The sequence below is a fragment of the Lucilia sericata genome, unplaced genomic scaffold, assembly GCF_015586225.1.
Source record: "Lucilia sericata isolate MDLA Ls3-8-SP2 unplaced genomic scaffold, ASM1558622v1 Contig000335F_arrow, whole genome shotgun sequence".
NCBI lineage: Eukaryota > Metazoa > Arthropoda > Insecta > Diptera > Calliphoridae > Lucilia > Lucilia sericata.
Window position 1 is genome coordinate 24567 of NW_023994355.1, and position 12934 is coordinate 37500.

Below are 12934 nucleotides of genomic sequence, written 5' to 3' on the forward strand. Positions count from 1 at the left end.
AATGTTGAACGTTTAGGGCCAAACTACTGTTACTTGGCACTTGTACTCTTTTATTTTGTAACATTCATACTTGTACTCGTTTAAGTATTGTATTACAATTGAACTGAACAACAAAAACACTATTTTGCCTCTACAATCCCCTACAAATCCGTTTAAGCTCAATTTCAACTTGTGCTCTTAGCAATACTTAACAGGGGCCACGGTTACAAAACTGCCAACAGATGATTGCATTCATATGAAAAGTTGGCATCGTCTGAACTTAGTAAAGTAATACTTCTGTCTATATTTAATATGGAGCTAATGGAGCTACATTAACAAAACAATAACAAGAAACCAAGGAATATTGCAAGAATTTACACTTTTTTTCAACTCATACACATGTGTATATTTTAGTGAATAAGTTTAAATAATTGTGTGTGAATAAATCAAGTCCAGTGACATGTCTTTGGTTTTAATACAAAAAAAGCCAAAAATAAACAAGAAAAAAAATAATTCATTACAACTAGAACTGAGTTAGAACTGAACTAGAATTGAACTAGAACTAAACTAAAACTAAAATGAAGTAGAACTGATCTCGAAAATTTTTATGTTTGGTTACAAACTTTTATAACTTCTCTTTGTTATGTAACATTGGGCAGTAAAATCCTGTTTCCTTTTGTTAATTTTGTTAATAAATTCATAATTTAAATTGCAAAATCCTAAGCATGTAATTTTATTAACCTATTCATAATAAAATTGTTCGTTATTTTAGAAATTCAATATTTTTTTACCACCATTGCCACTACCTGAAAATTAAATTCAAATTGTTCAAGTCGTTTGGTTAACTTTTGGTTTGCCTTTAAGTTGTTTATTGTTTAATTTATGGTCTGCAATATTTTACTATTATTTTTGACCAAAAGCGTTTGGTGTTCACTCAAAACAAAAGGCTTAAAAGGGACGAAAATATGTATATAACCCAGCAAGTCCTAAAAGGAAAATATGATACTCCCTTGAAATGTATTTGAGATCAATTGCAGTACAAGTTTCTCATGATTTTCCAACGTTTATTAAGTCATTCAAAAACTCTTGAGAAAAAATAGTATGTAAATGGTTGCTGGGCTGCATAAGAAATACTTGTCATATACACTTAAATATTGTATATATGTATATGTACATATGTGTATATATATGTATGTACAACAAAAAAACAAGCAAATAATTCCAACTTAGTCCACTATTACAGCAACATCTAAGAACGACAACTTCAACTGCTGACTGGCTTTAAATCCCATTATAAGCCTTCTGAGTTCTAACCAAAAATAAAAAGACAAAGAACTAAAAAAATATTACGAATTTAAATTGACCATTTGACCGGGCCACAATGATATATGAACCAATTTCTTTAAGTTTAATAGGCTAAAACCACAAAACTTTAACCTCAACCGCAAATATTTTATATGTATATGAAAATACTAAAATGCTATGAAAATGTAGATATTCGCATGTGTATGTATAACTATGTTTATATGTATGTATATGCAATGAAATGTAACCATTATATTTCTACATAAATATTTCAATACAAGAAAAAAATCTTTATTTTGGCTTTAAAACACTCATACATTTTATTATTGTGTTTATTTGAGGTTTGTGATAGCCTTTGGTTTTTCTTTTGTTTTCCTTTGACCAATTCAAAGATACAATTTCATAAGAAAGACAATCTGAGACCGAAGATGTAAAATAATATTAATTTCTATTTTGTTAAAATTTTATTAGATATGCAAGTGAATGTTACTTTGACACCAATAATCGACATGTAGTATATGCTATTGGTGTTTGTGAATCAATAGTAGTTAGTTAATTAGTTAGTTAGTTAGTTAGTTAGTTAGTTAGTTAGTTAGTTAGTTAGTTAGTTAGTTAGTTAGTTAGTTAGTTAGTAGTTAGTTAGTTAGTTAGTTAGTTAGTTAGTTAGTTAGTTAGTTAGTTAGTTAGTTAGTTAGTTAGTTAGTTAGTTAGTTAGTTAGTTAGTTAGTTAGTTAGTTAGTTAGTTAGTTAGTTAGTTAGTTAGTTAGTTAGTTAGTTAGTTAGTTAGTTAGTTAGTTAGTTAGTTAGTTAGTTAGTTAGTTAGTTAGTTAGTTAGTTAGTTAGTTAGTTAGTTAGTTAGTTAGTTAGTTAGTTAGTTAGTTAGTTAGTTAGTTAGTTAGTTAGTTAGTTAGTTAGTTAGTTAGTTAGTTAGTTAGTTAGTTAGTTAGTTAGTTAGTTAGTTAGTTAGTTAGTTAGTTAGTAGTTAGTTAGTTAGTAGTGGATGTACTAAGTTATTAAAATATGTTTAATTTTTCAATACAGATTGAGCGTTACAATGAACTTCATGATGACATTGAGCTACGGAATGACTTCCATAATGTCAATGGCTGGTTGTCAATTGATATTAAACCCTTAAAATATACATTGCTAAATATGACTTGCAAGTGGTCACAATATTTTAAGAAAAGGCTTCTTCGTTATGTGGAAACTACACTGGAAGTGAGTTACAAATAAATAAATAACTAAAAAAATAAGTTTCACTTTCTCTTGATCAATAAATTCTTAAAAAAATGTGTTACATCATCAAAATAAAGTTTTTTTTTAATATTTTCATTCCCAATTTTCATGTTTTACTCCTTACAATAAAACCAATTTTCGTTTTAAACCCTTAATCCCCTCACTTGTACACATAATTAAGCTTCTACCTCATTAATATTTCACATCTTCCCTTTCTCTTCGATCATTTACAAAAGAAATTTAACAAATTCATTAAAAACGGCTTTGAATTACTGCAACTTCATGTTGCACGTAATGATTTTCGCACTTTGCTGCAAGTGCTTGAAGTGATGGCGCAAATTAAACAACGTGAAGCTTACGCTGATAATCTATTTAAGCCACTCAAGGAAATGATGCAACTACTAAAGACCTACAATGTTCAATACGACGGACAATTAGTGCGCAACATTGATCAGTTGCCGGTTCAGTGGCAACATCTTAAAGCACAGGCCGTCACAAAGTCAGAAGCTCTGCAAGATACAAAAAGGCATCAGCAGCAAAGAGTATCAGCCATAATCATGTTGTACATGTGTCATTTGCAAATATTTGCTAAGAAATTCCAAAAAATGGCGGTGAGTTTCGTTGTTTATGCGTGTGCTATAGGGTGCAATAAAGGATGAAGAAAGTAAATTTATTAAAGCATTATTTCTTTTGCTATTTTCTTTAAGTTTTTTCAAACGCCTTGTTCAGAAGTTTATAGTCTATGCGATGAAGTTTGTTTGAAAATGGAATGCTTCACTGCACAACATGAACGTATTTCCTATTGCTCCCAGCTGCTTGGTATTGCTGCACCGGATGATGATACCTTGCGTTTGTGTGCTGCTGAAGTGAGACGCGTCAAAGTAAGTTTGAACATTATTTAGTTGAAATTAAATGCAATGATGATTCTTTTTATAACTTTAGGTATTGATAATTGAATTCTGGTTAAAGTGTTTTTATATTTTTTATTTAAGGTTTTTTTATATTTTGTTTGAAAATTTATGAAAAAACTTTTACGAATTTCATTGCTATAGAAAGAAACTCATATTAAGGCTCTGAGGCGTATGAGTATTTTTATAGGCAATTTAATTAAATAATAAGTATACGCAACCTTATCTTAATGGAATTTTTTTAAATATAGGAAATTTATTAAGATACGGTTTAATAAAAATGTACTTAAAAAATTATTTTGCAGTTTTAGTTCAGTGCTAGTTCAGTCATTCAGGAAATTACAAAAAATTAATATCGCTTGCTTCTTTACAATTACCAACCTATTATGTACCAGCATCTCAATATTTCTTAATAAATAAATCAAATGTTCCTTTACGATCTTATTTACTTTCCTTTATATTCAATTTATTTCATTTTCCCTTCTATTTAAATATTTACCTCTGTGCCATGACACACACAGCAATTGTGGGACTTTGTACATGTCATCGAATCTTGTATTGATGATTGGCGCTCATCTCCATGGCTGCACATTGACACCGATGACATCGAAAACGAGTGCAAACAATTTACGCGCGACTTACGCACTCTTGACAAAAGCATACGCGAATGGTCGCCTTATTTGTATATTGTTGGAGTGTTGAGAGAATTAGTTGCATCGTTGCGTACTATTACCGAATTGCAAAATCCAGCAATTACCGAACGTCATTGGATGGAATTGATGCATGTAACAAAGGTAAGATCTGGTTTGCATGGATAGAGAATGGAATGTATAGTTTTAAACACGTTTTTGTCCAAATATGTTGATATATTTGTTTTAAGTTTAAATTGAATACATATTTTTATTGGTTTCGGCTTTACCTCTTTTGATTATTTAATATGCATTGAAATTTTAACTTTTGATATATCTTTATACTAAAGTACTGATTTCCTTAATATTACCATTGAAATGAAGCAAACTTATTTGTTTCCTATCCATGTTATTTATTTAAATATTTTGAATGTTTTTTTTTCTATCTTCAAAGGATATTCTGAATTCCCTTTTGGTTTAGCAATTTTAAATACTTACTATGTAGCTTAAATTTCTTACAATATTGCAATATTTATTTCCTATATAAATCACCATCTTATTTCAACATCATCCGTCCAGCCATCCATCAATATATTGATCCATTTTTTACTTGCAAACATTGTTTTCCAATTTAATTTTAACCATAACTTTGTTGTTTAGTTTCGGTAAGTAAAGTATGTACAATTTTCTTATTTTCTTAAACTTTTTTCTAAACTCTATGTTTTGTAAGGTAAATCGCCAAACAATTACTTAAATTAACATTACAAAGTAAAGTTGAAATTCAAACTTTCGGCAACATGTTTATAAAATCTCAACACGATGCAAATGATTACTTCTAAACACACGTAGTCATTGTATTAGATGCCTGAAGGTAAATTCACTTACGTTATTACCTATGTATGTATGATGGTGTAGTTACGTCTGACTGTAGGTATTTATCCCAACTACGGACACGTAGTGTTTGAAGGAGTTAAAAACAAAAAGAAAAACAACAGCTCTGTTTTTTTAGGCCAAAGGGTAAATTTTAACCAAGTGAACATTAAAATTATTTTAATTTATGAGGCGTAAATTGGAAAAACTAATTTTGAAGTTTTAAATGAAAACAAGCGAAGAATGTTAAAATATTTCAAGTTACTTGAAATAAATAAGGCGCTGATTTGAAATTAGCTTAACTTATTAATATTCCCAAAGTGATCGATGTTATGTCAGTTATGCTCGAAGCATAATAACAAAACTTATTAGTATTTTAAAATGTTTCATTACCATACAATTTGGCAATATAAAATATTAGATATTTCTGATTCGATACCATACAATTTGGCAATATAAAATATTATATATTTCTGATTCGATATATATAATGGCAATAACTTCTGGGTCCAACATGACCCAATTCGATTTGATAACTACATCTATCTGTGGTTATTTCGATGAAAAATCTAATCGATCGCAGACCAATTTAAGTGGATTTTAAATTTGTAATTTTGAGTGATCATTTATCACAAATATTCGAAATTTTCTCAATTGGAGGTTATTTAATGATCTACAGCTAATTTAAAATCCTTCTTGACAAAATTCAATTTTACTGTTTCGATGGAAAATAGAAAGTAGGATCATTCATTTTCCGTTTGAGTGATCACAGATTACTAATTCGCGTTACAGCCAATTTAAAATCCGTTGAAAAAGATGGGTGATCGCGGTTTTTTGTCATTTTCTCCGTTTTAAGGAGTCATTTTAGAAATTAAATCCAATCTTAATTTCTGATTTAAATTAGAAAGTCTGCTGTCGTTAATTTTTTTCTCAATTAATTCAGTTCTAGTTCAGTTCTAGTTCAGTTCTAGTTCAGTTCTAGTTCAGTTCTAGTTCAGTTCTAGTTCAGTTCTAGTTCAGTTCTAGTTCAGTTCTAGTTCAGTTCTAGTTCAGTTCTAGTTCAGTTCTAGTTCAGTTCTAGTTCAGTTCTAGTTCAGTTCTAGTTCAGTTCTAGTTCAGTTCTAGTTCAGTTCTAGTTCAGTTCTAGTTCAGTTCTAGTTCAGTTCTAGTTAAGTTCTAGTTCAGTTCTAGTTCAGTTCTAGTTCAGTTCTAGTTCAGTTCTAGTTCAGTTCTAGTTCAGTTCTAGTTCAGTTCTAGTTCAGTTCTAGTTCAGTTCTAGTTCAGTTCTAGTTCAGTTCTAGTTCAGTTCTAGTTCAGTTCTAGTTCAGTTCTAGTTCAGTTCTAGTTCAGTTCTAGTTCAGTTCTAGTTCAGTTCTAGTTCAGTTCTAGTTCAGTTCTAGTTCAGTTCTAGTTCAGTTCTTTCAGTTCTAGTTCAGTTCTAGTTCAGTTCTAGTTCAGTTCTAGTTCAGTTCTAGTTCAGTTCTAGTTCAGTTCTAGTTCAGTTCTAGTTCAGTTCTAGTTCAGTTCTAGTTCAGTTCTAGTTCAGTTCTAGTTCAGTTCTAGTTCAGTTCTAGTTCAGTTCTAGTTCAGTTCTAGTTCAGTTCTAGTTCAGTTCTAGTTCAGTTCTAGTTCAGTTCTAGTTCAGTTCTAGTTCAGTTCTAGTTCAGTTCTAGTTCAGTTCTAGTTCAGTTCTAGTTCAGTTCTAGTTCAGTTCTAGTTCAGTTCTAGTTCAGTTCTAGTTCAGTTCTAGTTCAGTTCTAGTTCAGTTCTAGTTCAGTTCTAGTTCAGTTCTAGTTCAGTTCTAGTTCAGTTCTAGTTCAGTTCTAGTTCAGTTCTAGTTCAGTTCTAGTTCAGTTCTAGTTCAGTTCTAGTTCAGTTCTAGTTCAGTTCTAGTTCAGTTCTAGTTCAGTTCTAGTTCAGTTCTAGTTCAGTTCTAGTTCAGTTCTAGTTCAGTTCTAGTTCAGTTCTAGTTCAGTTCTAGTTCAGTTCTAGTTCAGTTCTAGTTCAGTTCTAGTTCAGTTCTAGTTCAGTTCTAGTTCAGTTCTAGTTCAGTTCTAGTTCAGTTCTAGTTCAGTTCTAGTTCAGTTCTAGTTCAGTTCTAGTTCAGTTCTAGTTCAGTTCTAGTTCAGTTCTAGTTCAGTTCTAGTTCAGTTCTAGTTCAGTTCTAGTTCAGTTCTAGTTCAGTTCTAGTTCAGTTCTTAGTTCTAGTTCAGTTCTAGTTCAGTTCTAGTTCAGTTCTAGTTCAGTTCTAGTTCAGTTCTAGTTCAGTTCTAGTTCAGTTCTAGTTCAGTTCTAGTTCAGTTCTAGTTCAGTTCTAGTCAGTTCTAGTTCAGTTCTAGTTCAGTTCTAGTTCCGTTCTAGTTCAGTTATAGTCAGTTCTAGTTCAGTTCTAGTTCAGTTCTAGTCAGTTCTAGTTCAGTTTGTCAGTTTCTAGTTCATTTCTAGTTCATTTTAGTTCATTCTCGTAGTTCAGTTCTAGTTCAGTTCTAGTTCAGTTCTAGTTCCAGTTCTAGTTCAGTTCTTAGTTCAGTTCTAGTTCAGTTCTAGTCAGTTCTAGTTCAATTCTGCGTTCAGTTCAGTTCGTTCTAGTTCAGTTCTAGTCAGTTCTAGTTCCAGTTCTAGTCAGTTTAGTCAGTCTAGTTCAGTTCTAGTTCCGTTCTAGTTCAGTTCTAGTTCAGTTTCTAGTTCAGTTATAGTTCAGTTCTAGTTCAGTTCTAGTTCAGTTCTAGTTCAGTTTAGTCAGTCTAGTTCAGTTCTAGTTCAGTTCTAGTGCAGTTCTAGTTCAGTTCTAGTTCAGTTCTAGTTCAGTTCTAGTTCAGTTCTAGTTCAGTTCTAGTTCAGTTCTAGTTCAGTCTAGTTCAGTTCTAGTTCAGTTCTAGTTCTAGTTCTAGTTCAGTTATAGTTCAGTTCTAGTTCAGTTCTAGTTCAGTTCTAGTTCAAGTTCTAGTTCAGTTCTAGTTCAGTTCTAGTTCAGTTCTAGTTCAGTTCTAGTCAGTTCTAGTTAGTTCTCGTTAAGTTCTCTAGTTCAGTTCTAGTTCAGGTCTAGTTCCGTTCAGTTCAGTTCTAGTTCAGTTCAGTTCAGTTATAGTTCAGTTCTAGTTCAGTTCTAGGTTCAGTTCTAGTTCAGTCTAGTTCAGTTCTAGTTCAGTTCTAGTCAGTTCTAGTTCAGTTCTAGTTCAGTTCTGTTCGTTCTAGTTCAGTTCTAGATCAGTTCTTCTAGTTCAGCTTCTAGTTCAGTTAAGTTCAGTTCTATTTCAGTTTTTAGTTCAGTTCTAGTTCAGTTCTAGTTCCGTTCTCGGTCAGTTTTCTAGTCAGTTCTAGTTCAGTTCTAGGTTTAATTGTAGAATCATTGGGGTATTAAGCTAGGTTTCGACTTTATTCGGGCCTACTATGTACATATAATGTATGTATTATGGGTATGTGTTACATTTCTTTAGTTAGCAAGAAATATAGGTGTTTCGAACAGCATACAAAAATGCTAAACAACAAACAGTATCTTCATATTTATGTACTTCTGCAACAGAACTCACATGCTTACACACACACAAGATACAAAACTCCTAAAATCTTACACCAATTCTTACACTTCTCTTCTATAATTTTACGAAACACTCAAACACTCAAGAACTATAAAACAACTTATGTACAAAACAAAAATTTTGTAATTTTTTTTTTTTTTTCATTCAATTCAAAAGGTGTGATTTTTGTTAAGGATTTACGTGAACTTGTAGAGAAAATTTCAATTTGATTTTAGAATAAAATTTACAGAAGATTTAATAACGGAATATAAATACTACACTGATTGTTGAGATTTTATTAAAGTATTAGTGACCACTGAATTTTGTTCGTTTATCAATTACAGCACTTTTGAGGGATCTACATTTGATTTTGGGTTTTATTATCACTGATTTTTACTATATTTTTTCTATTATAGTGTCATTGAAGGATCTCAATCGGAACGTAATTAAAGAAGTGAGGTTGTTCATAAAAAATTTAATATAAAATTTAAGTGATCTCAATTTGAGCATTAATTAAAGATCTGTAGCTGATTTTAGATTTTTCATATAAAATTTAATTTTAGCTATTTTTCTATTAAAGCATTATATAAGAATCTAAAGTTGTAAGTGATTACCGATTTTCATAACCACAATTACTAAAATACAATAAAGAGCATGCAGCAACAAACCACGTACAAATATATAGTTTTCGTAATTGTAACAACTCCACACATAATTTCTCAAAATATTATTTAGAACAAAGATAACAACTCACACACTAGTGCAAACACAAACACCATCTTTAACTAATCTTATGAAACACAACTGATTGGCTCAACTCGACTTGAGTTCACATTAGTTTCATATGACTGGTTAGCTGTCCCCATACAGCTGTCCATCTGTCTGTCTGTCCGCCCGTCCAATCATACGTCCGTCCACCATTTTATTTGTCAGTCTATCCTAAACACCAGTTGTAATGTCTGATAGTTGACTGTAACTGAAACACTGACTTGACTGACTGTTGATTTAACGTGAGTGAATGTCTCTGTATGAGTATGTGTCTCTGACATATAATGTCTTGATGAAAATCCCGAGATGAGCTCATATAATGGGCCATTTATAAATGTTGATAATATAATTACAAGCACAAGTACAAATATACTAAGTTGAAAAAGCAACAACTACTTAGAACAAACAGTGCGTATTACAAAGTATTTATAAGACGTTCAGAAAGAACCAGAACGAGGACGGGAAGGATGTTGAAAGTTGTATGATGATGACGTTGTTTGAAAAGTTAAATATGTCATAGAACAGCGTCAACGACAAGAACAACAAACAAAAGACAACAAATACGCGGCCATAAAAGACAAATAATTAAAATAGACAATGCATGTTTGTGTGTGTGTGTGTTTAAATGTGCGTTGAGTGTGTAGAATGTTTAACATGTGTACAAATACAAAAGGTAATTAACAATTCATTTTGATAACTTAATTTGAATAGAATAAGTAGTACTTATGAATACATACACCTACATACATACATATAGAACTGTAATGGGCAAACTACTCTCATATATTTGTCAATGTGTAATGCAAGATAAATCAATATTCTTCTTAAACGATTTTATGGTGGTCATTTTAAAGTTTTATTAAAATAATGCCCATGACGGTTATAGAATACCAGACAGATTTATACGTTCATTTACACATCAAGTTACTTGTCACAGCTGTAATCACATCAAAATTAAAGCAAACTTTTGCTTCTAATCACAATGCCTAATAATACAAAAGCAAATGTTTTTTTTTTTTTGAAAAGTAAAATGTTAAAAATAATTGAAATCATGCTGATTTATAATTCAAATGATGTTGTTAATTTTATAATTTATTTCTATATAATAATCGGCTGCAATGGAGAAAACAGAAAAGATCTATTAAAATTGGAGTTTTATATGAAAATCCCAAAATAAAGCTTTATTGGAGAACATTTTAAATTTAAATTCAATTTTCCACCAAAAGTGAAGTTTTATATGGAAAACCTTAAATCAGTTGTATATCCTTAACGATCCAACTCAAAAAATTGCGAGTGATCACTGATGTGATCAATTTTCCACAAAAAATTAATTTTGATATGAAAAGCCTAAAATCGGCTTGAAGTTGATAAATAACCTGAAATCAGCTGTAGATCCTTAAATTACGCTCCAACTCAGAAAATAGAGAAAAGCTATGATCACTGCTGTGATCAATTTTCCATAAAAATTTTGATTTTGTTATGAAAAGCCGGCTTAAAGTTTCTTAAATAACGTTCAAATAGTTTCCATCAAAAATATATGAAAAACTAAAATCAGCTGTAGATGTTTAAATTACGCTCTAACTCAGAAAATAGAGAAAAGCTGTAATCACTGCTGCAATCCATAAAAAATTGATTTTTATATGAAAATGAGTGTAAAGCTTCTCAAATAACGTTCTAACTGGCAAAATAACAAAAATCAAAGATCAGTCATAATTTTCATCAAAAATGGATTTTTTATGAAGAATCAGAAATCAGCTGTTTGTCCTTAAAAAACACTACAACAGCGAAAATCTGATATCACTTCCATCAAAAACTAAGTTTTATATAGATCCCTTAATAACGATCCAATAAAGAAAAAAAGTAGACAAATGATGAGAAAACAGCTATGTTCAACTATAGATCCCTAAATAACATTCCAGTTGAGAAAATAACTAAAACATGACATGATCCATCATAATTTTCATACAAATTTAATTTTTATAAGAAATATCTTAAATCATCTGCAGATCGTTAACTGACGATCAGTTTGATAAAGTAGCAAAGATCTTTGATCACTTACACTTTTAAAAAGTGGAGTTTTATATGAAATACCTAAGAAAATACAGCGAAAATCTGATATCACTTCCATCGAAAACTAAGTTTTATCACTTAATAACGATCCTATAAAGAAAAAAATAGAGAAATGTTGAGAAAACAGCTATGATCAACTATAGCTCCCTAAATAACATTCCAATTGAGAAAATAACTAAAACATGACATGATCCATCATAATTTTCATAAAAATTTAATTTTTATAAGAAATATCTTAAATCAGCTGCAGATCGTTAACTGACTGATCAGTTTGATAAAATAGCAAATATCTTTGACCACTTACACTTTTCATAAAAAGTGGAGTTTTATATGAAATACCTAAGATCAGCTGTAGATCTATAAATAATATCCAATTTGTAGATCCTCAAATAACGCTCTGAGATCACTTCAATTTCCTCTCAAAAGATAATTTTGTATAAAAAAAACTTAAAATCAGCTGCATCAGATCGTTAAATATCGAACCAATTGAAAAAATAACGAAAATCACTTCAACAGCTGCATATCATTAAATAACAATCCAATTGAGAAACCAGCTATCATCACTAATTTTCATCAAGTATTTTATATGAAAAAACTTAAAAAAACTTTAGTTTTTTGTACATGTACTTATGAGCAACTACTAAAATAACTAGAATATTTTGCGTATTATTCTAACATCTCCTTCTTCTTCTTTTCATACCCAACGCCCCCATCTTATTTCAGTTGGACAAGCAATACAAATTGGATTACTTGGTAAGTTCAAATGAATTCATACAAATTTGCTTTTAACTATTCTTTATACATACTTTAATTTAAGTGCAAAAATTAAAATATTTTGCCAATTAAAGCCATTTAAAGCTTAGCAAAGGAAAAACAAGAGTATTATAGATGTCTGGGTTAAATTTGTAGATTTTGTGCCTTTAAGTAATTTGATTTAATTACACAAATGCAATGAGTAAAATAAAAATAAACTTAAGTTTTTCTACTTAATATATAGATGACTTAAAGGTTTTTTGTTTTTTTAAATTAAGTCTAAAATAAAATTTTCCATTATTTATTTTGCCCTGTAACAATGCTGACTAATCAAGTAGAATATTAATTACATAAAGTTATTATTTATAGTAAGATTAGACATACTAATAGTCATGACAAATTATTATAATTTAAAAAGGTTTATTATATTTGTAATTAAAATCTTGAATTGCAATATAAAATTACACATTGATTCAAATTACACATACTGTATACATAAGTACACATGTATGTTTTTATAAATATTACTAACTAGGAAAATACAATAAAAAGCTTTTTAAGATTATGCCCAACTTTCAGTTATTAATTTTAAATCTTAAAATTTTAAACAAAGTTTTTTTAAGTCGTTAATTGAGTTTTAGGTGTTTTATAATTGTTTTTATTTCATCTTTTAAGTTTCAATTACATTTCAAGTAATTATTGTATTATTTATTACAACAGTATTACAATTACAACTGCTACTAAAAGTAAGAAGAGAAAAAAGTATAAAGACAACAAAAAACAATTTAACAAATCAAACTCAAACACATGTAACAACAATAAATGAATAAAAGTAAAATTATTTTTAACCACACAAAAATATGTCGTTACAATATAAACAAGAATAAATGTATAATTT

At 29.9% G+C, this 12934-nt stretch overlaps 1 protein-coding gene across 1 annotated transcript in view; it reads left to right on the plus strand.

Moving 5' to 3' along the window:
- The window catches only part of LOC119603766 (dynein beta chain, ciliary), a gene marked incomplete at its 5' end in the record, with an annotated part of 56926 nt that overhangs the window by 23880 nt on the left and 20112 nt on the right, over positions 1 to 12934 (plus strand). Inside the window, 4 exons of the mRNA XM_037955933.1 lie at positions 2326 to 2502; positions 2757 to 3131; positions 3228 to 3401; positions 3950 to 4222. Coding sequence (XP_037811861.1) covers positions 2326 to 2502; positions 2757 to 3131; positions 3228 to 3401; positions 3950 to 4222 — 999 coding nt within the window. The remainder of the gene's footprint in view (positions 1 to 2325; positions 2503 to 2756; positions 3132 to 3227; positions 3402 to 3949; positions 4223 to 12934) is intronic.